Source organism: Delphinus delphis, chromosome 20 (genome assembly GCF_949987515.2).
Source record: "Delphinus delphis chromosome 20, mDelDel1.2, whole genome shotgun sequence".
NCBI classification, from domain to species: domain Eukaryota; kingdom Metazoa; phylum Chordata; class Mammalia; order Artiodactyla; family Delphinidae; genus Delphinus; species Delphinus delphis.
Genome location: NC_082702.1, coordinates 55981200 through 56007913, shown reverse-complemented (window position 1 = coordinate 56007913; position 26714 = coordinate 55981200). Strand labels below are relative to the sequence as shown.

Genomic DNA, 26714 nt, shown 5'->3' with positions numbered 1-26714 from the left:
ATCTGATGGACCAAACTTGAGAGGTTTAGCAGGCAACTGTCAACTTCCGACCGACACTCTGGGTATCTCTTGTTCTCTTGGCTGTTTCTGGGTAAGGCCCTAAGGGTTGCTTATCAGCAAGAGGAAAGTCAGGACAAAATCAATTCCATGTTATCGAGTGTATGAGTGATGCTGAAGACACGACCCCAGGGGGAAAAGTGGGGCCTATTACATGGTTCTTGATGAACTGAGGGGAAGACAGTTCTAGGCAGCAATGGCTCAGTTAACGGTATTGGTTTTTTTCCCTAGGAGGAAAAGTTTAAGCGCTAGCATTGCTCAGTCCCTTACAGAAAAGTACATTACCGCAGGAGGCGGCGGGGGGGAGATCGTCTCGTCATGTAATGAGTAGGTTCGGTAACCAGCTGGTTTCCAATGCTAGCGCCGTCAATCAAAAGCAGTCACATGCCATCTCAAGGGTTATGAGGGGTACGTGTGCGTGATCAACTGGGCCTAAAGAATATCTGCTGGTGTTTTTACCCTTCAGTGTTTAAAATACAAACTTACTTCAGGTTGCTCAAGCAGCTATTGTTTAAGCACCGAAGGGCCGCACATGGAGGGATGAGGACCCAGAAGACCTGGTCTCCATCACTTAAGAGATGACAGGACTTGTCTTTTCATCTCTCTCTTATGCAGAATCCTTCAGAGTTAATCTGGGGAATGTTCTAGAATGAAACCACATGTTACTGTGGCAGTTTAGGAGTCCTGTGTATCTCAGATTTCACCCCGAATCCCCTTCTCTTAAAACCTGGCCGAGGCACAGTCGAATGTGTCTTCACACTTTACCTTAAAGCTGTGTAATTGTTGAGCTCTTATTTTTATTTTTTGGCCTTATTACAACATAGAAAAGATTTTTCTCTTAAGATGATTTAGGAAGATTTTATTTTTTGGATGTTGTCAGAAATTACAGCAATATATTCATAAATACCTAATTACTACATTCAACAAATAATATTACAATACAGTTAATTCAAACAAGTACACTTAGAACAGGTTTAGTTTCACAGCATCTAAACTGCCCCCCAGAGTGACCGAGCACTGTTCCTCCTCCTCCCATGTACTGGCTGCCTGTTCTAGCAGTTAAGCATAGGTACATACAGAGTAACACGACTGACTGATTAGCATATGGTCTTCCTCGGGTCAAGGTAGAGTTAAGGAGTTAGGGTCAAGCGCTGGATCAGAAGGTGGGGACAGGCTACTGCAAGTAGTAAAGTCGATAGTGTGGTTACTTGGAAGAGGACAGGGCTGCTGCGAAGTGGCTAATCCACGCTGTACGATGAACAGCGTCGCGGTGCTGACCATCTCCATCTGGTGGCAGGTCCCTGGAACTTGCTACACTTTAAGCCGTGGCCCAGAGGGAAGGGGGGTATGCAGTCTAATGTTGGAGATGTGACAGCATCGTGAGCTACTTGACGAAACACCATCCCACGTACAAACTTAAGACTTCCTGTTAGAATACTTTAATGCGTCGCTACTTTGCTGAAGGTGTCGGCTCCTTTTAATATTCTTTGAGTTTCCCTGAGGGTGTATAATCTATGAGCATGTTAATGCCAATTAAGTGTTTTGTTTCCTTTAGAATATAGACTACACTGTTGAAGAGCCTATCTTGGTCACTTATCTGAGATAATGGATTAAGATTACGATATTTCACATCAGTTTGGCTTGTTTCTACGTGTGGCGCGCCAAGTTTGGTGGAAAGCTCTGGGTTGTTGCTAACGATCTGATTAAATGCAGAACCACACGACTCACTTTTGGAAGGGATCCCATCCTGCACAGGTTTAGCGAAACCCCCTTTAGAGGGTAGACGGCAGCCGTCTCTCCCAGGTGCCGTGGGAAGACACAGGTCGTGCAGGACTGTTCACAAAAGTACTGACACAGAAGTTGCATGATCAGTTCTAGAGCAAATGTGGTGCACTTCTGAACTTTGTCTTTCAAACTCAGTGTGAAACAGCTGAACAGAAAGCTTCAGGGATTCCATATTTCTCTGTCAGTTTTTAAGCCCAAACTGAAAAGAGGCTCTGATGCTACCATGCTCTTTCAGAATAAGTGTTTTCAGATTATAAAACTAATTACTAAATGGAACAAAAAAAACCCCAAGATTGGGTACTATGTCTCAGTGGTGCAGAGACATAGTACCCAATCTTTTGTTTTCAAAAGACACTTTGTTTCCTTTTTCTTAGTTTATTCATGTTGCCTTACGGGTTTGTATTTATATTCTGATTGTCCTATTACTTCTTGAGCCTTAGAATATCCAGAGACCCTCACAGGTCGGTGGGAGTATGGGGAAGCAGAGTGATGGAGCAGCTCAGAGGCGGGGCAGGGGGGAGGCAGGCAGTTCTAGCTCAGTGACACAGCTGCACCCCTGGGCAGGCGTCCCTTTAACCTGTGTGCCGCGTCCTCCTCCCCAAAAGCAAAACAGCCGCAGACACAGGCGCTCCCCTCAGGTGGTAACAGGATGGGGCTGTGCACATTATCAGATCTACTCATCCCTTTGCTTTTTGGCCAGGACCCCTACCAGAGCCGAGGAGCAAAGGCATCCAGACATTTTCTACTATGGAGTTAGGAGGACTGGGAGGAAGCGTTAAGATGTAGTAACCCTTAGGCCTTCAGAGCCAGCAAGCAGATTTTAGGTAGAGAAATTCAGTGACGTTTTGCCCTGATCGTTGGCAGTGGGGCTCCCTCTAAACACCTGTCGCCACCTGTGGCACATGGCGCTCTGTGTCTTTGCAGGGGAGGAGGCCCCGGAAGAGCCCTTAGTTCTCGTCAAGTCGTTTCTGTAGAGAGAAAAGCACTTGCTGACTGCTGCTAACACTGGCGGCACTTTTCGTCTGAGTTTGCTAATAACTGGAAGATTCTTGGCAGATATACAGAGCAAACTGTGTGGGAACAGATAAAGTGACACAACGCCATCTGCCAGCAAGCTGTTCCTCGCAGCTGAGGTCTGGGGCCGAGGGCGTGGCCACTTCCTGAAGGTCAGCCAGCCCTTCCCCTGGCCCGGGGCGCGATGCTCGGGTCCCCTCTCCCTCCCCCCTCCCCCGGGCAGACCAACAACCACTGGCTGCTTTGGCCTCTGGTTCAGGCCCACTTGGGCAAGAGATGCCTTCCTGATCTAGATTTCACGCTGCCTGAACCTGCCTCATCCCCGTTCCTAGCCGCTCCTGTGGTTGGCACAGTCAGTCAGTCCAAGAAGAGAAGTTCTGCGCAGACATTGTTCACCCTACTTTCAGGCTGGTACAAAGCTTTGCATCTAAATAAATAAACCCTATACAGTTTCTACTTTGCACCTGCACAGACTGCCGTAAGACACCTCAGCATCCTGCCCCAGCAGCCGCTCCCTTCCTCGAAGGCTCTTACCGAAGCCCATGTGCGCCTGCGTGCGTGAAGGTGCAACACAGCGTCCACCTGGCTCCCACTGGAGCCCGCCCCTCCTCGCTTCATAGCATGGGCTGTGGTGAACTGGCTGCTGTCCGGAGCAGGGGCGGGGCGCAAGAGGAAGTGAGGCGTAACCATGGCTTTCTACATCACCACTCTGGTGCAACTCAAAAATGAAGTGATCGCATAGGCGCCAGTGGTAAGCTCTTTACTTTTCTTCTTCTTTAATTTTTTAAAAAACACTTCAATATCTTAACGTCCTGACCAGCAGCAGTACAAACACTAAAAAGCAAGGATTTTTTTTTTTGCCCAGAAAAACAAAACAAAAACAAACAAAACCCCCAAACAAGAAAACAAACAACAAAAATCCCTCCAAACCACATATTAAAAATGGCAGGCTTTTTTATAACAATAATTAAAGTAATAAAAACATACAAAACTTTGTTTTTTTAATATATATACACAGTACAAGGCTGAAGCACCTTTGACTTTCCTCTCAAAAATTTACGTTTGTATGAAAACACCCCTACCTGCCGCAGTAACAATCTGGTGGGTGTGCATAAATGTGTACACAGAGCTCTGTACATTCCCCCCGTGAAGTAATAGAAAGGTACCTTCAGTTTGTCGATTCGCTTTTTATCTTTAGGTAAGGTAAGAGCTTTTCTGGGGAAAAGCCTTTGGGTAAGGCTTCAGCACTGTTGCTTTGTGTGCTCCTAGGACCTGTTGCTTTGAAGAAAATTTTGCAGAAAAAGTAACTGAAATAAGCCCTTTACTTAAAAATGCACCCCACCTCCCTTCCACTGAAGGTAGGTCTCAGTCCCGGGGAGGACTGAGACCGGCCACCACCCCCTGCAGCCAGAACCACCTGGGTTCTCGAGGCCTAGTCACATGGCAACCAAGACAGAACACCGACGGTCCGGTCCAGTCCTACACACCCAGGGGCTAGAAACGATTGGATTTTAGTGTTGGTAATGGAGCCTTTCATCTTCAGATTAAAAAATCATGACGTGGGGAAAGAATAAAACTGCCTTTAAAAAGAAAAAACTGGGTGTTCTACAGGGGTTGCTCGCTGAATTACAAAGGCGATTCAATTGCATTGAAGTCAAGGCGAGTTCGTTCTTTCTTCTGGAGCCTGGAATCCTTTGCTTCATGCATGTGGCACATTCTCATTTCTTTAAGCTTCAAACCTCCCAGTGAAAAATATTAAATATTCAAGGTAATAAAATAGATAATATTTCTATACTATAGGTTCGGCCTAGTGCAAGGGAAACCGTCACCTAGGATATCCCTTAAAGTAACCTCTAGGCCAATGCATTGCAGGCAACGCAAGGCACTTCCGTAAGTGATCCAGTTCTGCCTGGAGTCGCTCCCTTTCTGAAACAATCTTCTGTTTCTGGCTCCTCAACTCCTGGAGAGAGAGAGAGAGAAATTCACGTAAAGCACTCATTTCACGCGGTAAGGAAACGTATGTGTGGAATGCTAAGGAAACGTGTGTGTGGAATGCACGAATGTGCTGGAGGCCGACCTTCAGCACTCTGAACCAGCTCTGACTGTCCCCGAGGTTTCGGATTCTTACAGTACCTGCGCTCGCTCATAGGAACAGGGTCTCCTGCCGTCTCAGCTTCAACGCTGAGATTTGAAAAATTAGTCCTGCCGCTATAAAACATGTCCTGCTGCTTCAGGACTGGCCAAGAGACCCGATCTGAGACAAGCCCCCATCCCGTGGACGGGAGGAAGCACAGCCGCAGCAGGGCTGAGCCTGGCTGCGGGGGGAGTCCGACTAGCACTTCAAGAGCTTTCCTCCCTCCATCTTCCTGAGCAAATCACAGGAGGGCGAGACTTGACACAGGCGATATATATACACAGCATCGTCACCCTTCCAGGATCAATAGTCTGCAAATGAACGACGCTTCCCTCCTTAGGCTGAGACTGTTTTCATCTCTCAAGGGCACAATTTCCCTTCAAAACTTGTCTGTATGGGTGCTCTTGAACCCAGACTCGAAAGGCTGAACAAAAATAAGCATTATGTGTTTAAGAAAACCCCCCAGGAGCCGATTTTCATTCCTTTCCCCCACGTGTGGTGCCCTGGGACTCACCGCCATGCTGTGGGAGAGCTGCTCGGCCGTGAGACTGAGGCTGTAGTGCTGGGCCTCCAGCCGCCTGCACTGCGTCTGTAACACCTGCCGCTCTAGATTTTGCTCTGAAAAGACAAGTGATGTTGACACATTTCCTGTATGCAGGGGCCACAGGCCTGGCGAGTGTTCCCCTCTCTCTAGAGCTGCCAGCAAAGTCCTCTCCTTTGGACCACACTGCTCCCAGCCCTTCCATCATGCTGGTAAGTATCACTAAAGTAAATCCAACCCAGTGGAATGAGAACCAAGGATCTAGCATTGAAAGGCAATTTTAAGGGATACAGGTTAGGAAGTAATTAAAGAAAATGTATAGCCTTAAAATGCATTTTTCAAAAAGAAAGATAAAAAGGTAAGGGTTAGATATGAAAACTTTTAAGCTGTTAAAAATTTATAGTTTTAAAGTAAAATCTCTGCCTTTCCAAAAGATACTGAGCCTGGTTTTAACAGGAGAGTGACTTCAAACCATCAAGAACAAATCCCTGCTTTAACAGTCTCTTCAATAAGAAGTGGACAGCTACATGTAAAAGAATGAAATTTAGAACACTCCCTGACACAAAAAATAAACTCAAAATGGATTAAAGACCTAAATGTAACACCAGATACCATAACACTCTTAGAGGAAAACAGAACTCTGACATAAACTACAGCAAGATCTTTTTTGATCCACCTCCTAGAGTAATGAAAATAAAAAACAAATGGGACTGAATTTAAAACTTAAAGGTTTTACACAGCAGTGGAAACTATAAACAAAATGACAAGACAACGCACAGAACGGGAGAATATATTTGCAATAATCAGACCCACAAGGGATTGGTCTCCAAAATATACAAACAGCTCCTGCAGCTCAACATCAAAAAAAAAGACCCAATCAAAAAAAAAGGGCAGAAGATCTAAACAGACATTTCTCCAGAGAAGACATAGAGATGGCCAAAAAGCACACGAGAAGATGCTCAACATCACTAATTATTAGAGAAATGCAAATCAAAACTACAACGAGGTACCGCCTCACGCTGGTCAGAATGGCCATCATCAAAAAATCTACAAACAATAAATGCTGGAGAGGGTGTGGAGAAAAGGGAGCCCTCCTGTATAAGCTGGTGCAGCCACGATGGACAAGAGTATGGAGGATCCTCAGAAAACTAAAAAAAGAATTACCGTAAGATCCAGCAATCCCACTCCTGGGCATGAAAAAAAGAAATCCCTCCTTTACATGAAGTGTTTCAGAGAGTGGAAGCCAGGGAAGGCTACCTGACTGATTTTAGAGAAGCTAGAACAATCATGATAGCAGGGTAAAGTACAATAAAATCAATCTAATACCAATTAAGAATATAAATTAAAAATCTTAGAAGTACTACCAAATCAAATTCAGCAAGGAGTAAACAAGCAACATCAGAAAACATCAAGAGGTGAAAAACAAGGTTGTCATCTCAGTAAATCTACAGAATACATTAGTTGACTTTCAACAACCACACACCAGAAAACTCAGCAGCAACTTACTGGAGCGCTTGTGAAGTTTCACAGAAAAGAGCCCCACGGGTGTCCCTGTTCAACAGTCTACAAATGATCCTAGGCGATGCAGCATGACAAGAAAAAGGAAATGTATACAAAATTCAAAAGGAAAGAATGAAACTTTTTATTGGCAGGCCTGATGATCTATGATCATCGAAGGAATAAGGGACGACGAACACTAAAACATCCCCAGTGACAACTGATACCTACAGTTAGATCTAATAAAAGGAAGGTCAGCCGCTCACGGAGCAAAAATGATGTAACGCCATATTCATAGGTGGGATAACATCACCATCAAAGATGGCCATTTTCCCCAACTCTATCAATTCAGTGTACCTGAAAATCTAACCGTTTTTTTGGGTGGAACAAAAAAGGCGATCCTAAAATTCACCAGGGAAAGCCAAGGGCCAAGAACAGCTGAGCTGTCAGAAGTCAGGGTGAGTTACTCCAGACAATGGGGAGCTGCAACGCTACGGCAGTGACACAGGGACAGGCCTGGGCACGTGGGGGGTACACTGCCTGCCAGGAGCACACCCCATGGGGAAGAGGGTACCCCATAAACCTCCAGGATAATTGGTTGTCTGGGTGGGAAAGAAGGGTTACACTTCTACCTTACTCCATCCACAGAAATGAATTCTACGCATAAGAAAAGCAGAACTTGAAGACTTAGAAGGAAATGCACTTGTTACCATGTCCTTGGAGTAGGGAAGGAATTCCAACAAGGCACCAAAAAATAAACCCAGAAAAGACGGATACATTTCACTGTGTTAAAATAAAAAGGAATGCTATTAACACATATCCTTCCGGATATATATGAACTTAACAAGCTCAAAACGAGGGCTTCATTTGAAGGAGAAAAGGAAACAACGTAGGAGTTGATACTATACCTAAAATAGGGTAAACAACACGGTCCCACTGTATATAGCACAGGGACTATATTCAATGTTCTGTGATAAACCCATAATGGAAACGAACCGAATGTGTAACCGAATCCCTGCTACACACCTGAAAATAACACAACACTGTAAATCAACTATACACGTCAATAAAAAGTAAATAAAATGTAGGACTTGACACTGGCATTCCTCTTGATTGTACTTGGCGTGTTTTAAAATATTTGAAAGGATCATGATATTCATGATAAAAATTAAGACTCCTGTATGATATGGTAATAAACAGAATTTGGGGTTGGCACTGGCCTGGGTTTTGACATGCTGGTGGCCAACAAGGGTTCGCCTCCTGTACAAAGCTCTAGTCCAGGAGGACCACAGAGCACGTGGGGGACGCCACCACGTCGCCCAGATGCTGCACACTTGAGCAGCCTCTGGGCCACGTGGGGCTCAGCTAAATGAAGCAGCTTTGCACTTTCCAGGACCCTTGTGCGTAGCCACAAGCGTCAGGACTGATACAATGTTTACAAGTGCATGGAAGACAGCAGAGGGCGAGCAGGCCCAGGTTTGCGCTGTCACGCTGAGTGGGGACGGGCGCCTGGTGCCTAAATTCCTCCAGTGAGGATGGCCTCACGTTTGTCCGTGAGGAACTGCCCTTGTAAGCCAGCCTGGGCACCCACAGAAGCCCGAGGAACGGTTCTGGAAATAGGTGAAACGGCTGACGGAGACGTACCTTCCGGTGTTTCTGCCTAGTTGTGGCCCAGGGACCCTGAGAACCCTGAGAGCTAGTGCCATGACTTAGTCCCCAGCCCGGTGACAAAATCTGGTGCTGACTGGCCTGTTAAGCTTTCCTTCCCTGCCTTTCCCGGGCCCCTCGCCTGGGCCTGCCTCCCGTTCCCCTGCGTACCTTCTACGTGTTCCTGGTAAGCTTCAAAGATGGCCTCGATCCCGTGCCACTTGCGCTTCGGGGGGTCCTCGTCGTCGTCCTCTCCGTCGTCGTCCTCCTCCTCCTCTGAGTCCGGGTCCACCTCCTGTGCCAGGGGGCCCTTCCTCCCGGCGGGGGGCTCCTGCTGCCCGTCACGCTGGGGCAGAGGCAGCCGGCTGGAGGACCGCAGCTCGGGGATGTTGTAGTGGACAGAGGTGTCGATGCTGTGGTTCTGCTCTGCACACAGCACAGCTGCGCTTCCTGGGGAAGAGAAGACGGCTCATCACAGGGCCCATGGGGACCTGTGCTGGGGGCAGGCGACGGAGTCAGCGTGACTGAGGTCTCGCCGCGGACAAGACGAAGCATGGTGAGGCCTGTGCCCTTCGGAGACCGAAGACGGCACCATCAGGAGGGCTGAAAAGAGCCGTAAAGACGGCAGCAGGCAGAGCAACAACTACTGAGCCTGCGCCCTAGAGCCCACAAGCCACAACTACTGAGCCCGCACGCCTAGAGCCCGTGCTCTGCAACAAGAGAAGCCACTGCAATGAGAAGCCCGCACACCGCAACGAAGAGTAGCCCCCACTCGCCGCAATTAGAGAAAGCCCGCGCACAGCAACAAAGACCCAACGCAGCCATAAATAAATAAGACAGCAGCAGGCCTAGGTTCAATTAATCGCACCACGGGTACGAGCTCAGCTGTGTTAGGCCCTGAGCTTCCGAAGTCGTGTTCTGTGAAACTGTGGGTTTGAGCTTGGTCTACAGTGGGCCCTCAGTAAGTATCTGCCCCTGCTCGTCAGGAAATGCAGACGCTCCAGTCCCTGAACACACTCCGTGCCCTGCCGGCTACCACGAGGCTGCTAACTGGCGGGGGCCTGTGTAGACAAGGTCCGCTCTGCCTTGTGGCCCTGCTGCTGGTGGTCTAACAGGCGCAAAGGTCCTCCCCGCGTGGACAGCAGCCTCGGGCAGTCAGTGGACCGGTACGGCCCAAACTGTCAGGGGCTGGGTGACTTTAAAGTCCGGACAAAACAGGTGTAACATCAGGGAATGGTTGAAATGAGGCAGGAAAAATGTGTCCTCAGGCCACCGAAAAGCCTCTGTGGGTGTGTCTTAGGGGGGAGCACAGAGGGGTTTGATCTAGTCACACAGTCAAAACGTTTCCTTCTGGAAAAATACGGTTCAAGTAAATTCACAACAAACTTCCCATAAAGCGCTCCTCCTGCCTTGGAGGGTTGTTTTCAAAGGTCACTGCGAAAACCACTGCCCTTTGCTTTGAGTATCATTTCATCTCTGCTGACAGCATTAATTTACCTGAAGGATACTGACGTCAGAGCTGTATGTCTAATAGTCAGCTCTTCCAGGTTGCAGGAGTAAAATTTCTTTTATACTTTCTTCTGGCTACTAGAGTGTACAGAAATTTATCTTACACTCAGTAGTGATTTAATCACTGAGGATTCTTTTCTAATCAACGGGAATGAAATGTACTGACCCCTGTTCTCTGACCTGCAGGGATTCCCACCAAAATGTCCAAGGGGCATGAATCTGGGGGCTCACACACGGGGCTGGAGCAACCAGTGTGTCACACAAAGTGCTCGCTGGGTCTAGTTATCAAAGGACAGGGAGCTTTCCAGGTGAGTCTGTAGGGGAAGCTGGGAAATCATTCAGCTGTAGAAGGCATGGATCCTGTTTTTGCTGAAAAGCCTCCTCGAAGGGCCTTATTAAATTCAGACGGCCTCTCTTGCTAAGCTTCCCTGACGTGTGGTCCACGAAGCAGCAGCACCCGGGCACCCGCTCCAAGCGGTGCGCTCTCAGGCCCCACCCTGGACCCGCAGAGGCAAAGCCCGCCTCTACCGCCAGGTGCCTCACACACCCCAAGCGGCGCTCCTCAACAAAGCCAGGCGGCCCCGTTACCTCTGTGCTTCTGCAGGGCTTTCTGGGTGGACTGCAGGACGGACTCGTGGAACTGATGCGCGAACTCTTCCGCCACGAAGGGCTCCCACGGCTTGCTCTTCCCGTTGATGCCGTGGGACAGCGGCACGGGGATGTCCTTGGGCGCGGGGCCCCGGATGTAGTGGAGCATGCTCAGGCTCTTCCTGCCCCCAGGGGTCTCGCTCGGCCTGGCTTTCTCGCCGCTGGCGGGGGCTGGCTCCGGGACTCGCTCCTGGGGCCGGAGCTGTTCCAGTCTCCCAGGCTCCGTGGCCTTCTGGGTGTCAGACAAGGAAGCAGTGATACCCACAGGCTTCTCCGTATCCAGAGAGGCTTGCTGCGTGGCTGGTTCTTTTAGAGACAGAAAGTGAGGAACACGTTAAGACCTGCAAATGTGAACGGGCCAACCCTGATGTCTAGAGCTTACACTGAATGAAGACCTAGGACAAAGGACCCGGACTCCGGAGCCATTTAATTAACGGTCAGTGTGCACTGTGTGGTCTGAGACGGGGTGTGTTTAGCAGCAAGGCCATCCTTGAGAGGTGCCCCAGGAGGGCATCTGAGAGGCAGAAGAAGAATCTGAAGAAAGAAGCAAGTCGCTTCCAGTCATCCAAAAGGCAGGAAGTTACGTAGCCCGACCCGACCGGAAAGATCCAGTTAAGAGCTGAGAACAGGGCCAGACCAACAAGATTTCCTGCTCCGTCAGCAGGACAGTGCAGGAGAGTCAGAGCCACAAGAGAGAGAGACAGAAGGTGTGAAAGCACGTACTGGAGGGGCCTGCAAGGCAGAAAAAGCAAGACAAAGACGCCGGGAGGAGGGCGGAGGGTGGATGGACGGGAGCACAGAGCCCAAGCAGCAGGTGCTGAGACCCGGGCCACCGCTGGGCGGACGGACGGCGGCCAGAGCCACGCCGACCACCGGGCACAGTCTGCCGCAGCCGGGACCCTCCCCCTGAACCCTCAGAGCCCCGACTGCCAAGGCTCGCGCTGCGGCCGAGGAGATCCTTCCCACGCGCAGGAAGCTTGAGAGAGAGATGGAGAGAAAGAAGCACACGCTGTGTCCAGGAGGAAGACGACCTGGGGTGGTGGCCTCTGACCCTGGGCAGCCCCCGGGACAGTCCCGGGCGGTGGCGGATGGGGCTGGCCTTACCGCTCAGGGACCCAGCAGGACTGTCCCTCGGAGAGTTCCTGAGCGGGTCTGCCACCGCTGCTGACAGCGCCCTCTGCTTCATGGCCTGGAGCAGCTCAACAAGCCTCTCTTTGTCTATGAGAAAAGCAGCCCGAGATTAACAAGAGGATCGTGTCACTCCTGGGAGGGAAGGAGAGCAGGAGTCCAGCCCAGGCCGCGACCGGCAGGCGCGAGTCCTTTAGAACAAGAAACACAAAGCCACGGGGACAGGCTAGGTTTAGAGGAAGAAACTGCACTTTACAGCGAGCCCAGATTCCTCTCAGCTTTTACTACATAACATTTCAGGTGTGTTCGAGAACAGCTGTGTGTGTGCAGCGAATGACTGGTACCTGCGAGCTTCTGGGAACGAATTCTTATTTAAAAGAGAAAAAAGTTGGCTCCGACACAGGAAGCAACCCCGAAGAGCCCCACAGAACCCTGGGAAGCACAGGCTGCTTCCTGACACAGTCTCCTCCCCGCCGCCTGCCACGCGAGTGCGAATCCCACGACGGCTGCCGTTTAGGGAAAAGGGACACCGACCTGGTGACATCTGATGCCACAGATTCCCGACACAGTTCAGGGGCCTCTCGCAGACTGAAACTTAAGTGGCCACATCGCCGGCGGCTTCCTCCAGGAATTAAGCCAGGCACAAAGATTCTCTTTACAAACAAAACTATGCGCATTCCCAGGGATTTGCCCTGGTAATCGTGTCACTGCCCCTTCAAGAGAAAGCAAGAACGCCAGCTCACTGGTTCCACACAGTAACTGAATGCTACACCCCCGCTACCGAAATAAGTGAAAGTAACTAGATGACCAAGAAGCACTTCTGCTTTCCTCTTCCTTCTGGAAAGAGGGGAGCGAGTGCCAGCAAGGGGAACGTGGGGGTGCGCACCCCAGGAAGGCCTAGTTTTCACCTGTGCCACCATCTTGGCACTGAGTGAGCGTGAGCGGCACACCAAGGCAGCAGGTGCCCCAGAAAGTGTTCAGACCGCACCACGGGCTCCAGCCCAAGAGTCGGCCCCGACATGGCCCTTGGTGGCCAGAGCGATCTGGAAGCATCTCTCAGGGCAAACTGTCCACTCAGTGGCTGTCGGCTCTGCCCAGCGGCCACGAGAGCGGCCGCCAAGAGAAAACACCCGCTACCAAGAAGCCTGAGCACCTTGCTCGGGAAGGCGCACGTCCACCCCACACGCAGGGCGGGCTGAACGTGCTGGGAGACCTGGCGAGGGCCAAGAGCAGCCAGCAAGCTCACGGTGGGCTGTGCACAGAACATCAGCGCGTCTTCAATCCCACCCGGGATGAGACAAGAGCAAACAGGCTTTGAAGGGGGCCGCGCAAGTTTCCGACGGAGAGAGAAGTGTGACAGCGGAGACAGTGAGGCAAGTCTGTGAGAGCACAGGGGAGCCGAGAGGAAGCCCGAGAGCCCCAGGACGCCGCCAGGAGCCCGCAGCCCCGCCTCCTTCCTCAGAGACCCTCAGCCCTCCTGGCGAGGCCCCGCCCCACCCAGGCCTCACCTTTCCTCTTCTCAGTGCTGATGTGGGTCAGGTTGAAGATGGTCAGGAACTTCCTCTTCTCCTCGAAGTTGGGGCTGCTGTTCATCTCGTCGGGGCTGTAGCGGGTGGACAGCGCCAGTCTCGGTGAAGGCGTCTGCCGCTTGCTCTGAACCGTCGGGGGCGACGGGCTTCTTTCTCTCAGCATCCGCCGCCGCTTCCTCCGCTTCTGGGTCAGCAATTCCTCCTTCTGCTGTTGGGTGGTCAAGCCAAAAAGTTGCAAAAACTCTAGCTTCTAGATTGGGAAAGAAAACAAATGAGTTTGAAACCACTGGCAGTGGCGTGCTTCCACTGACCCAGGGGCCCCTCCTGGGGTCCTCGAAGCTCTTGTGCTGTGGCCACTCCGCGCCGGGCCTGGGAGGAGGAGGGCCCTGACGGCGTCCCAACGAGCGTGGGAAAGCCCAGAGGCAGGCACCGAGGTGAGTGCCAGCAGCCCAGCCCCGCGCCTGCCCGCAGCGACGAGCCCCAGATACCTCGGAGGACGTGTCCAATTTGAGGGGCGGCTGCTCGGCCACGCAGCGGAGGTGGGCCCTAACCTCCTCCTCATCACTCTCGTCGTAGGAGTCGTCCAGGTCGTAGTAGTATCCTGGAGGTGGAACGGATCTACTCAGCTGGGCAGGGAGCCTCGACTCGCCAGTGAGCACACACAGGGCACTCCACCTGGCAGGCCAGACCCTACCGCCCTTTGAGCACCCCCAAAGCCAGACTCCTTTCACCCCAGGTGGAAATGTGCATTAACCCCTAGTCCTAAGGCTTCTCAGGGCTGGCAGGTGGGGGGCAGAAAGCAGGCACCAGGCTTCCTTTGGATCCAGACCCCAAGTGACCACGCGGTCTCCTGGCCAGCACCGATCCCCCAGCAGGGGACCGTTCATCACACAGGCCCGGGGCCACATCCACGTCCACGGCAGCCCAAGGCTGTCTGTGCACATCCACTCCCTCCTGCTCGAGAGGGGACAGGCACACTCAGGTCCCTGTCCCCTCAAAGGTATAGAGCATACATGCAAACTCCTGTGCAGAGAACAGAACCCCTGCACCCGAGGGCACCGGGGCTCTCCCCCCGCCTTCTCACAAGGTGAGTGGAGCAGAGAAAGCTTCCTGGGGCTCTACATTTAGCCTAGACCAACAACGTAGACCAACCAAGACTCTCTCGGCCTTGGCCCCCGCTTCCGGCTAAGAAGCGGAATTTAATACCATGCAGAAGAAACTGGTCTGGACCCCTGATCCCTCCTGGTCTGACAGGGGTTGAAGGTAGGGGACAGCCATGCTTGCCCTGGGCCTGCTCGCCTGTTCTCCGTAGCTTTTTGGGGAACCCAGGGTGCCGCTGGCTGAGTCCCACCCCACCCTGTGCAGAAGCAGGAAGGAGAGGCAGCCAGAGCTCCCGCCTCCCCCGCCCCCAGGCCGCCCACCCGCCTGCAACTGGGACGGCAGCCCCAGGAGAGGAGTCCCCGCCGGGCCCTGGGCCACCCTCTCGACAGCCTCCTCTCCCTTACGCTGCACTGTTAATATTTCAGACCGTCTTACTGGCCTCTGTTCATCACCTATTAAATGTGCGTGTCTGTGGAACTGTTTTCACAGTCTACAATTTGGCTTTTCGGGATAACACGCACTGTGGCAGGACAGACGAGGGGCCCAGGTCTGTCTTCCCAGAAGTGTCAGGCAGAAGCCAGTGAACTTGCTCCCTGGAGCTGCTGAGACCCCGGGGCAGAAAGCCAGAGGGAGGAGGGAAAAGGAGGGAGGAGGGAGGAGGGAAAAGGAGGGAGGAGGGAGGAGGGAGGGCGCGGCCGCCAGGGACAAGACCTTTCTCCTGGGCCTCCCGCCGCCGGCGCTCCTCCAGGTCCAGCTTGCTGACCAGCCTCCGTCGCTGCTGCAAGAACTCGTCGTAGACATAGGTGGGGTCGGGGCCCCGGGGCGCTGGGGGCCGGTAGGGCGAGCCCGGCTTCAGGGGCCCGGGGGTCTCCCCGAAGGGGGCCGGCGGGGCGAGCGGGGCCCGGGGCTGGCCCAGGACGGTCTGGGTGGACGGCTCGAGCTCCGCCAGGAAGTGCGCGGGCGCGGGGGGGAAGGCCTGCTGCTCCAGGCCCCCTGCCTCGCGGGCCGGCGGCTGGTACTTGTCCAGGGGGGCGGCCTCTCGCTTCCGGGGTCCCTCCTCCGCCTTCTCGGGGCAGTAGACCCTCTCCACCTTCACCAGCGGGACGGCCGCCTGGCGGCTGGGCTCAAACGGGGCAGGGTGGCCGTGCAGAGGGTGGCCCTCGGGGGCGCGCCGTGTCTCCAGCGTGCTGTCCATCAGGGACACCGGGTTCCAGAGGGCCGTGGGCACCGAGTGGTGCTGGGGCTTGGGTGAGATGAGGGGCGGGGGGCCGCCAAAGTGCTGCGGGGGGTCGCGGCCTCCCGGCTCGTGACGGTTTGGTCCCGGCCTGCGAAGGGAGCGGAAGCAGCCATCAGCCGCGAGGGCCCAGGCGCGCCAGCCACCCTGGCCCCCAGGCCGCCTGCCGGGAGCCCCGAGCCGGCCAGAGCTGGAGGGGCGAGCAGGAGGCCTCCTCTGGGCCACGTCCCAGGGCTGGAGGGAGGACGGGCCTTCCGCTCCGCCGCCTTCTCTGTGGACAGCTCGCGGCAGGCGTGTGCAGGCCCGCTTTGGAGAGAACAGGGAGCCCGACATGGGCTCTGCGGGTCTAGGGCAGAGACAGTCCCGGCCCGGCCAGACCCGCTCGAGCCCGTCTCTCACCAGTGACCTCACAGCAGCTCACCCTGTGCCACCGCTTCCTGAATTCCGAGCACGCTGAGAACAGACCCGCCCCCGGGTGATCCCAACTCCAGGCGAGCCACGCGGAGGGGGCCCGGCCTCCTCTCTCCCTCCGTGCTCACAGACAGCAGCAAGAGGCCGGCCTCGGGGGCCCACCCGGCCTAGACCTGCTTCCGTGGACACCCTCACAGCCGGCAGCTACGCCCAGAGGGTCTTCAAGGCCCGGGCTGGGGCCTGTCCAGGGAGCCAGGCCACCTGCCGGAGCGCGCGCCCCTGACACACAGGGAGGGAGGGAGAGGACCTTCCATCAGACACGCAGCTTTGCCCCGAAGCCAAACTAAGTGCCTCTTTCCTCGGTGCATTTAAAACAACATTCACCTTCCAGAGGACTACGTGGCCGCTGCTTCTCCAAAGTTTATCTATTTTCTTAAGGGAAGCCCCACGCTGCCACGGAGACCGAGGGTAAGGTCTGAGGGGACAGAAGGGGAAGCCACGGCAGGCACGTGAGCAGCCTTCTCCCAGGGCTCCGCCTGCCGGGCCGAGGAGGGGGCCGGCTAATCAGAGCCACCAAGGCCACTGCGCCTCTGCTGGGCGGATACGCAAGGGAACCATATCGAGAAGCGCTAAGTCCTCAAGTAAACAGCAGAGGAATGAAACCTGTTAGCGAAGCAATATTTCACGTGCTGTAGCCAGGTACAGGCTGGTTTTCTAACCCGGAGCCCAGGGGCCCAAAAGACCATCAGGTTTGCGCTGCTGTGGGGACCACCGAGGCCAGGTGAGGACCGAGGCAGAGGCCACCCCCGCTGGGGACAGCAGCACACAGGCCCTGACAGCTGCGCTGGGATCTTGCAACCCCAAGCAGAGGAAGCCACCCTCGGGTGTCAGCACGCCCTGAATTTATCAGGAGATGCTGGACGTGTGCTGACTGCTCGCCCAGTCCCCTGGGTGTGACGGGGACCAGAGGAACAGAGGGCAGCTCAGAAGCAGACGAGATAGCCCCTCTATAGCCTCGGACGGGCCCAGAGAAGCAGAGGGACCGTCTGCAGCACAGACCTCGCTGTGGCCACGCTGAGCGGAGCAGAGGCCGGAGGAGGTAGGAGACCCAGGCAGGGGCCTGGCCACAGTGCACTCCCGGTCACACCCAACTAGCAAGCGAATCCCCTCAGTGGATGCAGAGGCAGGATGCAGACTGCTGGACGGGCCAGCCATGCCCAGGACACAGAAAAAAACCCACCAGTCAGCGAGAAGCTGGAGAAAGACGGAGGGAACAAGTGGACATTTACAACGCCTCCGACCCAGAAACCCAGCACCGTGGACACCAGGGGCTGGCAAGAGGCTCAGAAATCCTCCCACCCAAGCTCCTTTGTGCAAAGCTGAGGGAGATGGGCCCGGAGAAGGCGAGCGGGGTCCAGTGTGCCCAGGCCTGGCCAGGCTCTCGCCACCACCTCTGGTGTGGGTCTCAGCCCGGCCCTTCAGAGTGAGCCCTGGAGGGAGGGAAGGTGCGGTGGGGGACACAAGGTGACAGCCAGATCAGCAGACGGGGAGCGGCGAGGCCCCACGGGCAGCTGTAAGAAGAAGGAGCCCAGCTCACAAGGCAGGTGTCGGCAGCCAGGGGTCCCAGAGACAGGTGCAAAGGCCTCTTGGAAATTTTTTAGAACAGGGCTGGAAAAACGAGTATTTTTTAAAATTACAAAAGCAGTAAAATTAATTTTTTGTTTGATTAAAAATTAAAGAGAGTCCCCCTTCTCATTAAAAAAAAAGTTTGGGCAGAGAGAGATGGAAAGGACATAATTATTGAATGAAAATTCTCCGTCGCCCTCCTTCAGGCGCCGCGAGCGTCGCTGCTGGGAAGCAGCTGGGCCGAGGCTGTAGACACAGGTTACTCGGGGATGGACGCCCCTGAGCAACCGCCTTCCCTCCTCACCGCTCCCTCCTCCAGGCCAAAGCGGGGGTTAGACAAGTGGCAACACGCAGGCTCCCTCGTGCAGACGCCGCCCCCATCCCCGGGCCCACCTGGCACTCTCAGGCCTGTGCTCCGCGTCCGCGGGCGCCGGCGGCCGGCCCAGGTCCAGGTGCTGCTCCAGCACCTGCTGCCGGAACTCAGACACCTGCGACTGGCGGTCCTCCTTCTCCTGCCGCAGCCGCCGCTGCCGCGCCAGCCACTTCTCCTCCTCGTTGGTGCGCTGGAGGAGCAGGGCCGTGGCCGCACTGCTGCCCGGCAGAGAGAAGAGGCCGTGGGTGGAGAGGAGGCCGGGCACGGGGTGGTGCGGGGCGGCCGCCGGGTGCAGGGGGTGCTGCACGGGCTTGGGCGCCTGCAGGCCCGCGTCCTTCAGCTTCTCTGTGGGGGAGAAAGGCTGTCACGGCGGGATCTCAGCGCCAGGCTCAGTCCCTCCCCGCTGCCCGTCCTCCCGGAGGAGACGTGCACCACCCTCCAAGGGCCTCCCCGCGGCTGGGCCAAGACAGCCAGGGGCATGGATGCTCCCGGGCACTCGCCTCATCTGGGTGACACGCTGGGTGTGGGTGTGTGGGGCAGGCTCACGCCCACACGCCAAAGCAGACTTGAACTCTGGGAATCACCCGAGCCGGTTGCTACAAGTTAGATTACGCGTACGTATAATAAAATAAAATGTTTAAAAACTAAGGCTAGGGCTTCCCTGGTGGCGCAGTGGTTGAGAGTCCGCCTGACGATGCAGGGGATGCGGGTTCGTGCCCCGGTCCGGGAAGATCCCACATGCCGCGGAGCGGCTGGGCCCGTGAGCCATGGCCGCTGAGCCTGCGCGTCTGGAGCCTGTGCTCCGCAATGGGAGAGGCCACAACAGTGAGAGGCCCACGTACGGCAAAAAAGAAAAAAAACTAAAGCTAACAAATACTTAAAACTATCCCCTCCTAAGAATTATGTCACGTTTTACCACGGTGCACAGTCTTTCAGCTGTCTACCTACATCTGTCTTCTCTGTGTCGTGTGCCTCTCCCCCCGGCTCCCTGTCCGGGGACATCAGGCGCGTAGCTTGCAAAAGGCATGGTGTGAATCTGCTCCAGGCCGGCGGGCAGACGCTACGCGGCAGGGCCCTTTCCTCGGGGAGCCCCCCAGCACGCAGCTCCCCACGCACGGTCCTCCTCTCGGGTACCTGCTCGGGTTGGGGTCAGCTGCTCCGAGGTCTTGCCCCGCTCCTCAGCGGCGTGGCTCCGTAGCCCGTGCAGCTCGCCCACGGGCAGGAAGGCCGGCTCCAGCGCCTTGGCGGCCAGCAGCTCCTTCTCGCGGGCCCGCTGCTCCCGCTGACGCTCCAGCTCCCGCTCGCGCTCCAGCTCCTTCTCACGCTCGCGTTCCTTCTCACGCTCACGCTCGCGCTCCTTCTCACGCTCGCGGTCAGCCTCCCGCTCACGCTCGCGCTCGCGCTCCCGCCTCAGCTCCTCGTCCATCTGCATCCTGCGGGGCGAGCAGAGGGAGATGTGCGGGGGCGCTCGGGGCCGGGCCGGGCCGCTAGGGAGAACCCCCAAAAGCAAGGAGCTGACACCCGAGACCAAGGTTTTTGTGAAAAAGCCAGCATTCCCATCCGAACGGTGACGGGAGGTGAGGCGGGTTCTACTCTAGTTTAACGCGCTAAGAGACTCAAAGTCCATTAGATCAAAAGGTGTGCACCAACTCCCGAAGCGCCATGGAAAGCTCACGGCCGGGGGCTGGAGATTCTGAGGATGCAGCCTCGCCAGGCACTGGCCAGGAGCTCAGAGCACCCACCGTCACCGCCCCGTGTGCAGGCGAACAGACCCAGGACCCGAGTGGCCAAGGAGCCCGCCTGGCCACACACGAACGGCCCAGCCAGGCTCTGCCATCCGGGGAGGGAAGAGCAGAAGACACCCGGCCTGGGACGGGACTTACCTCTCGGCACTGAGGCTGGACATCCGCTCCGAGTGCAGTGCTGCCAGGGACGAGTGCGAGAGCTCGGGCGGGTAGCGGACCCCAGAGAGGTGGAGATGCATAGCTGATGGATGCAGTGGGGGCAGGGAGCCGGGGGTGGGGATGGGGTAGAAGGGGGACCGCAGGGCCGACAGGCAGTAGGAGTCGTCCATCCTGTGCGAGAAGATGGGGCTAGTGAACACGGAACGTAAAGGAAAAAAGGCAAGACCCAGCCCTACCACCAGGTGCCCCGGCCAGGTACGGTTATTGATCCAGGGGCGCTGGACAGGGCAGGACGGCCACAGAGCCTCCACGAAGGCCCTGAAGAAAGGGTCCACACCCACAGCCAGACCCAAAGCCCCTTCCTCCCAGAGGCCAACAGATGGTAACAGCTCAGGGCTCCGAGGCCCTGCTGGCCACCCCAGGCCAAGTGAGGAGACTTCCAGGTCTGGGGTGGGGTGGTCCACAGCATAACTGCCGACCCGTCACGGAGGACGCAGGAAGCTTCTACGTAGAGCAGTGGTCCAGCGCCGTCTCCAGCGGGGTTTCCTGGTCGCACACAAACCTTGCGCTCTGCGCTTTAACGCGTAAGTGCACCAGTGGAGCCGATGGCGGGAGAGGGAGGGGCTGGGGCGAGGCCAGCTCGGACAGAATTTCCCTCTGGGGGGAAAGTCCTAACGGCTCATCTGCAGGGCTGGGAGGGGCGGCCGCCTGGGGTCTCCCTGGGAATCTGGCCCCAAGCAGTGTCTGCCCAAGGGTGGGTGGGGAGGTCTGGGGCGCCTCACCTGAAGGCCGGGTGGGGGAAAGGGTGCGGGGCCAGGTAGCTGGGGTGGTAGTAGGCCGCGGCGGTGGCCGGGTCCAGGCCCAGGGGAGGCAGGGAGGACACGCGGAGGTCCTCGGCGGTGTGGTAGGGCCGGAAGCTCCGCAGGTAGTCCTCCGTCACCGTGCTGGGGGGCACCACGTGGTGCACGGGCCGCTGGAGGCTGCGGGAGGGACGGACAGAGGACGAAAGGCGGAGGTGAGCCCCAGGCCGGGAAACGGGCCAACCTCCCGGTACTTCCACCATGCCTCCCTCGCAAGGACAGGTCCTGGCAGGAGGCCCAGGGAACAGGTGGGCAGCTGCTGCTCCTTGGGCCCCCCCAGCCCCCTGCCGTCCTCACCAAGTGGGCGCAGGGCCGCTATCCGCGGCCTGGAGGGACCCCTGGCCCCGGGAGCCCCCGACTGGGGGTTTAGGGTCGGGCAGACGGCAGAGCCGGCCCGGGGCTGAGCCACCATCTGGCGGCTCTTGGGCTCAGCTGGTGCAGCTGGCCTGGCGGCCAGAGCCTCAGGGGTCCAGAGCCCAGCACGCGTGCCCTCCCCGGGCCCCGACCTGCACTTACTTCAGCGGAGGAAAGCGGGAGTCCTGCACCACCGAGCTGGGGGAGATGCCAAAAGGGTAGGGGGTGCTGAGCAGGTGGGAGGGGATGGCCGGGCCCCCTGCCTTCTCCTGGGGCAGCGGGGCCTCCACGATGAGGCGTTCCCGACCGCTGCCGCTGCCCCGAGAGCCAGCGTCTTGCTAGAGGACAGAAAGAGCGGGTCAGGGCAGGGGCGGGCGGCTCCGACCACGGCCAACGACGAGCCAGGCCTTCCTCCAGACTCGGGGTGGGGGGGGGGGTTCCAGCTTTAGAGCACGATCTAGAGATGGCCTTTCCTTACGCTTTTCCACCCAAACCTGCGGTATGAGCGGCGTGGCAGGCGAAACAGAAAGAAGGGAGGACACGGGTTCCAATGATGGGGGGGTCCGGACTGAAACACATCTGGGCGACAGGAAAGGACAGATGCCCCAGAATCGGACTGGGGTCCAGAAGAGTGTCCGCCAGGGGACACAGCACAGTAGGGCCGCCCAGGCCCTCCCAGCACGGATCTCCGACAGGTCACAGCTGCTCCAAACTCAGACGCGGGAGCTGGATGACGGTGGTCCCCGCACACACCCCCAACCCCCGGCGGTGAGTTCTGCACTGCAGCAGCTGTGACAGAACCACGCGGAGCCCCTGGCCACTGATCGCCAGGCACGTGCCGGCATCCCGAGGGGCCGAGGCGTCAGCTGTGCTGCCAGCTGCCGGCCTGCGTCACAGATACCTCTCGGCCCACGATGCCCATGGAGGACGTGGCCGAGAAGCTGCTGCTGCCCTTGGGCAGGGCATGCCAACCTGTCCCCCGGACAAACCCCGGGGCGGCCGGGGCACCGACCAGAGCACAACTGGCCAGAGCTGTCTGGGGCCTTTGCACACTGATGGGGGCAGGGCCGTGGGCCCGCCTGCCCCAGACTCCCGGACACAGAGAGTGACCTGGGGCCTGGCGGGGAAGGCAGACCCCCGAGAGACCAGAAAGCGCTCACGCAAGGCAGGACGGGGGAGGAGGCGGCCCCCAGAACCCCCGGCCACACGGAGGAACGTCCTGCACGCCCGCCCACAGGAGCGTCCGCAACACATCGAAAGGTTCTGTCGTTGGGGTCATTCACACGGCTGAGAGGGGGCCGCACAGCAGGCACTGAGCGCCAACAGCAGCCGGGGGCTCTCGCTCTGAACGTGGGAGTCAGTCTGGGGGCTCCGTCACCGTGACACCCTGCTCAGCCTAGGGTGAGGATATCTCGGCCCAGGCCTCCCCTGAGCCCCGAAAGCTCCACAACCCGGCCCCTCCTTGGCCAGATGGCACGACGCCCGCCACCTGGTGCCAGGGCCGGCCGCCCCTGACCCACTGCCGCAAGCAGGGCGTGGGCCCAGGTCCGTCCACCCCAAACCCACGGTGTTGCCGCTGGGCCACAGCCCTGTCTCCTCACTGATGTGGCGCGTGTCCAGGAATGACCACTGTACGTGGGGCGGTGACAAGAGTCTGTCCCCAAGGAGACACCCTCTACTGTCCCTCCAGCCCTGACTCTGCCAGTAACCTTCCCGTCAGAGTCAGGAGATGGGGCAGCAGAGACCCCCAGCCATCTCACTCCCTGGGTTGGGGGGCAAGAGACAGACTGCGCAGCCCCCTGGGCGACCCCTCCACCTCCACACCAGCAGACGGTGACCCCGCAGAGACTGATGGGCCCATCCGTCACCATGTTTACCAAACGTGCTGGTGGGTGGGCGCTGCGGCAGTGATCGCTAATTGGAGGAGACAGGCCGCTGACTGGAGTTTTTAATGAGCGGCCACATCTGTTCCCACGTGTGGGCACAGCCCCTCCGCTCACGGCGGGGCCCTCGTGGTGCGTGAACTCCGACCTGCCCTTCCCGGGATGGGTGGCCACGAAGCAGCAGCTAAGGGTGGGACCCGCGCGTGCGCCAAGCCCGGGTCAGGGCAGGGAGCCCGGGACCCCCGCCCGGGTATTATGAGCCTTCTACACAGGGTCCGGCGCGGGGTGGCTCCGTCTGGTCCTGGAGACCCTGGACGGGTCCCATAACTGCCCCGGGCCTCGGTTCCCCCAGCTGTCAAACGTGCAATCACAGCAGCGGCTCACAGAGCAGCAGGGGTGGGTGCACGGGTGTACACGGGAAGCAGGGGTCTCGCACAAGCAGCCGCACCTCCTAGCCCACCCCCCCTCCACCCTCTCGCGCTCCCCGTCGACACTACCACCCAAGGGGCTGTCCTCAGCGTGCCGTGTCCCCCTCGCACCCCTCCCTCTGCTGGCGCAGGGCCAGGCCAGCACAAGCGCTGACCCCCATGACGAGGCGCCTCAGCTGCTCTGGGGCTGCCCCTCACGGGGGCCACCGTGGAGTGGAGAGGCCCTGTGCCCGACGTCTGGGATGGACTAACAAGGGACGGCATGGCCCTCAGATGCTCTCTGGACGGGGACGCAGTGGCTGCAGCCAGAGGCCCCCTAGGTGCCAGGGCGGCTCCCCCGATAAATGCCCGGGGTGATGGGACCCGGGGTGACCTGGGCTCTGCCTCCAGGCTGGCAGCAAGGCCCCTCCTCCCCTCAGGCCGCAGTAGGAGGAAGACGGCAGCCAAGGGCCTCCACCGTCAGCCCAGGACAGTGAAGTCCTCGAGGGGACCTCGATTTAAGGACAAAATCTGGGGACAAGCTCCAGGCAACTCCAGGCCACCACACGCTTCCTCGCGCTTCCGGCACTGTTTGCTGAATCAAACAGCAGAGTGAGGGGCCCCAGGCAGCCCCTGTCCCAGGGGAGGGGCCCCGAACGCACCAGCCCAGCTCAACGCCGTCCCCAGAAGCCCCCTTCAACCCCCGGCAGGACAAAGCCCTGCTTGAAGGCGGCTGGGCCAGATGGTACCTTCCCAGCCCAGCCGAGGACAAACAAGGAGCTGGAGAGGAGGGGGGAGGGGTGGACTGGCAGGCAGGGGGTCCAGAGGGCCAGACCCACGCGCCCGTCTGGCTGGAGCCCTGCCAAGCTTATGACAGGCACCTGGGAATGAGGTCACGGGGGGTGGGCCCGGGCAGCAGCCCCCAAACCAGGCCAGGCCCAGGAGGCTCAGCCGGCCACCCCGAGGCCCCCGATGGTGGCGTCCAGGCCCCCGCGCCGGCCCGCGGCCGGGCTCGCCCCGAGGAACATCTGCGGGCAGCTCTCATTTCTGAGCAGCGGCTGCAGGCGCAGCTGTAGAGATGAAAGAAGGAAGGAGTGGGGGGGAGGAGGGAGTAAGGGAGGAGAATCTTTCATTCTCTGGTGATTAGAGAGGTTTCCACTAGGCAGCCGGGCAGACATGCCCTGTTAGCTTTAAAACAGACTATTTGTCATTGCATCCGTCCTTCCACAGCTCCCGCTACCTGGGAAATACCGGTGACCCCGGTGCGCGGGAGGGCCCCCCATGACTCACGTGCCGGGACTTCAGGAAGCCCCCCTCCCCCCTCACTACTCTGCTCTTCCTGGTCTCCCCATCCCCAGGCGGATTCAATTCTCTGCTGAGCCTTTGTGCCGGGGCCGACGAGCTGCACATCACCCACTGATCCAGCTCCCTTCCCGCCGCCCTCCCTGGTGGCACTAGTGTTTCATTAACCACCGCCTCGGTAAGTGGCTGCAGAGAGCCACCGCGGCCCTTCCTCTGCGGGTTACTCGGTGTCTCTGAGGCAGTGAGGACCCCCCTCCACCCCGAGGAGGGCTGAGCTTGGGGGGAAGGGGCCCAAGGCCAAGGCACCTGAGTGTCCAGGAGGGGGTCGCTTAGGAGGCTCCTGGGTCTGGATAGCAGCTGCTGGGACAGGGGACAGGACCAGAGGGGAGGATCTGGGCCGTGGGTGGCCGTCACCAGCCAGGGCCAAACCAGGGACGTGGCAACAGGATCAGAAACCATCTGGGCCCCCGGGAGTTAGGGGAGACGCAGGTGGTTAGGGCCCCGAGGTCGAGGCTGGTCGCCAGGTGGCAACGGGCCCCTCTGGAGGCAGGAGATGCTGGTGAAGACCCCTTGTCTTCCTTCAAACCAGGACTGCGGCGTCTTGGGCATCTCCAAACCCCTCTGGCCAGGATCCGCTCACCAGGCCCTGCCCTGGCTCTCCTGCCTCCAAACTGCACTCGGGGTAGAGCGACAAAGCCAAGGCAGCAGCTTCTAGGCGGGCACGGGGGCCTTGGGCAGGTGACGACCCAGCAGTGTCTAACACCTCGGATGTGGGAGTCAAGCTACGGTCCCCTGGCCTATTTCCAGGAATTCAGGGGGTCCCCACTGGGCTCCGTGGTCAGGACCTGCCTGAGGGTGGCCCCCTCTGTGGACGGAGGCTGGCTCCCCCCACCTCCAGGGCAGAGAAAAGACAGACCCTGAGTGATGTCCAGCTGGGGCCCTGGGCCCATCCCCCCACCCGCCCCAGCAGGGCAGAGAGCTGCGAGGGGGGCGAGGGGAGAGTTCCACCCTCCCCACTCCCCCCACACTTTCTCTGTGGTTTAATTAGTATTTCCAAGTGGTGCTATCCCTCTGGGAACTCCAAAAAAATCCAGGAGACAAGCACAGGGACAGTGTTCTTAGTTAGGAAGGGCCCCTCCAGGCTGGGAGCACCGGAGCTAGGGGCGGGTGGTGGAGGTAGGCAGGTGCAGGGGCAGCTCCCAAGGCCACGAGCTCCTTCTGCACAGCCACGTCACACCAGGGACCCACCCCCCCAAGCGCGGGAAAGGGCCTCCTGAGGCGGGCGGACTTCGAAAGTTAAGACAGAAATAGGAAATCTGATCTGTGAAAATACGGGCTGGTATTTTCGCTATTTCGATTCCTTGTTTGTGCAATAGAGAATAATCATAACAGCTATTGTCTATCTAGTGCTTAGGACGTGTAAACACCATTTTAAGCACTTTGTCCCCCAAGACTTCTATGTTGGAGTCCCAGCCCCCAGGACCTCGGAAAGTGGCCATATTTGGAGACAGGATCTTTGAACAGGTAATTAAGGTAACACGAGGTCACGAGCATGGGCCCTGATCCAATAGGACTGGTGTCCTTATAAGAAGAGGAGATTAGGACACAGACACACACAGAAGGAAGAACACAGGAAGAGACAGGGAGAAGACGGCCGCCTACACACCGAGGAGAGAGGCCTCAGGAGAAACTGACCCTGTCCCCACCTGGAACTTGGGCCTCCAGCCTCTAGAATAAATCTGTCTTAAATAAGCCCCCATCTGTGATGCT

General features: G+C 57.4%; 1 protein-coding gene across 1 annotated transcript in view; it reads right to left on the bottom strand.

Annotated features, from left to right (window-relative positions):
• Nucleotides 1–3608: 3608 nt before the first annotated feature.
• Nucleotides 3609–26714, bottom strand: part of GSE1 (Gse1 coiled-coil protein) — a 51656-nt gene continuing 28550 nt past the window's right edge. The window contains exons 4-16 of the mRNA XM_060000867.1: nt 21515–21690; nt 20921–21118; nt 20118–20309; nt 19369–19667; nt 18255–18579; nt 15302–15915; nt 13978–14090; nt 13469–13739; nt 11937–12050; nt 10773–11138; nt 8847–9125; nt 5505–5608; nt 3609–4816 (exon numbers count right to left, since the gene is read on the bottom strand). Coding sequence (XP_059856850.1) covers nt 4682–4816; nt 5505–5608; nt 8847–9125; nt 10773–11138; nt 11937–12050; nt 13469–13739; nt 13978–14090; nt 15302–15915; nt 18255–18579; nt 19369–19667; nt 20118–20309; nt 20921–21118; nt 21515–21690 — 3186 coding nt within the window. The 3' untranslated portion in view covers nt 3609–4681. The remainder of the gene's footprint in view (nt 4817–5504; nt 5609–8846; nt 9126–10772; nt 11139–11936; nt 12051–13468; nt 13740–13977; nt 14091–15301; nt 15916–18254; nt 18580–19368; nt 19668–20117; nt 20310–20920; nt 21119–21514; nt 21691–26714) is intronic.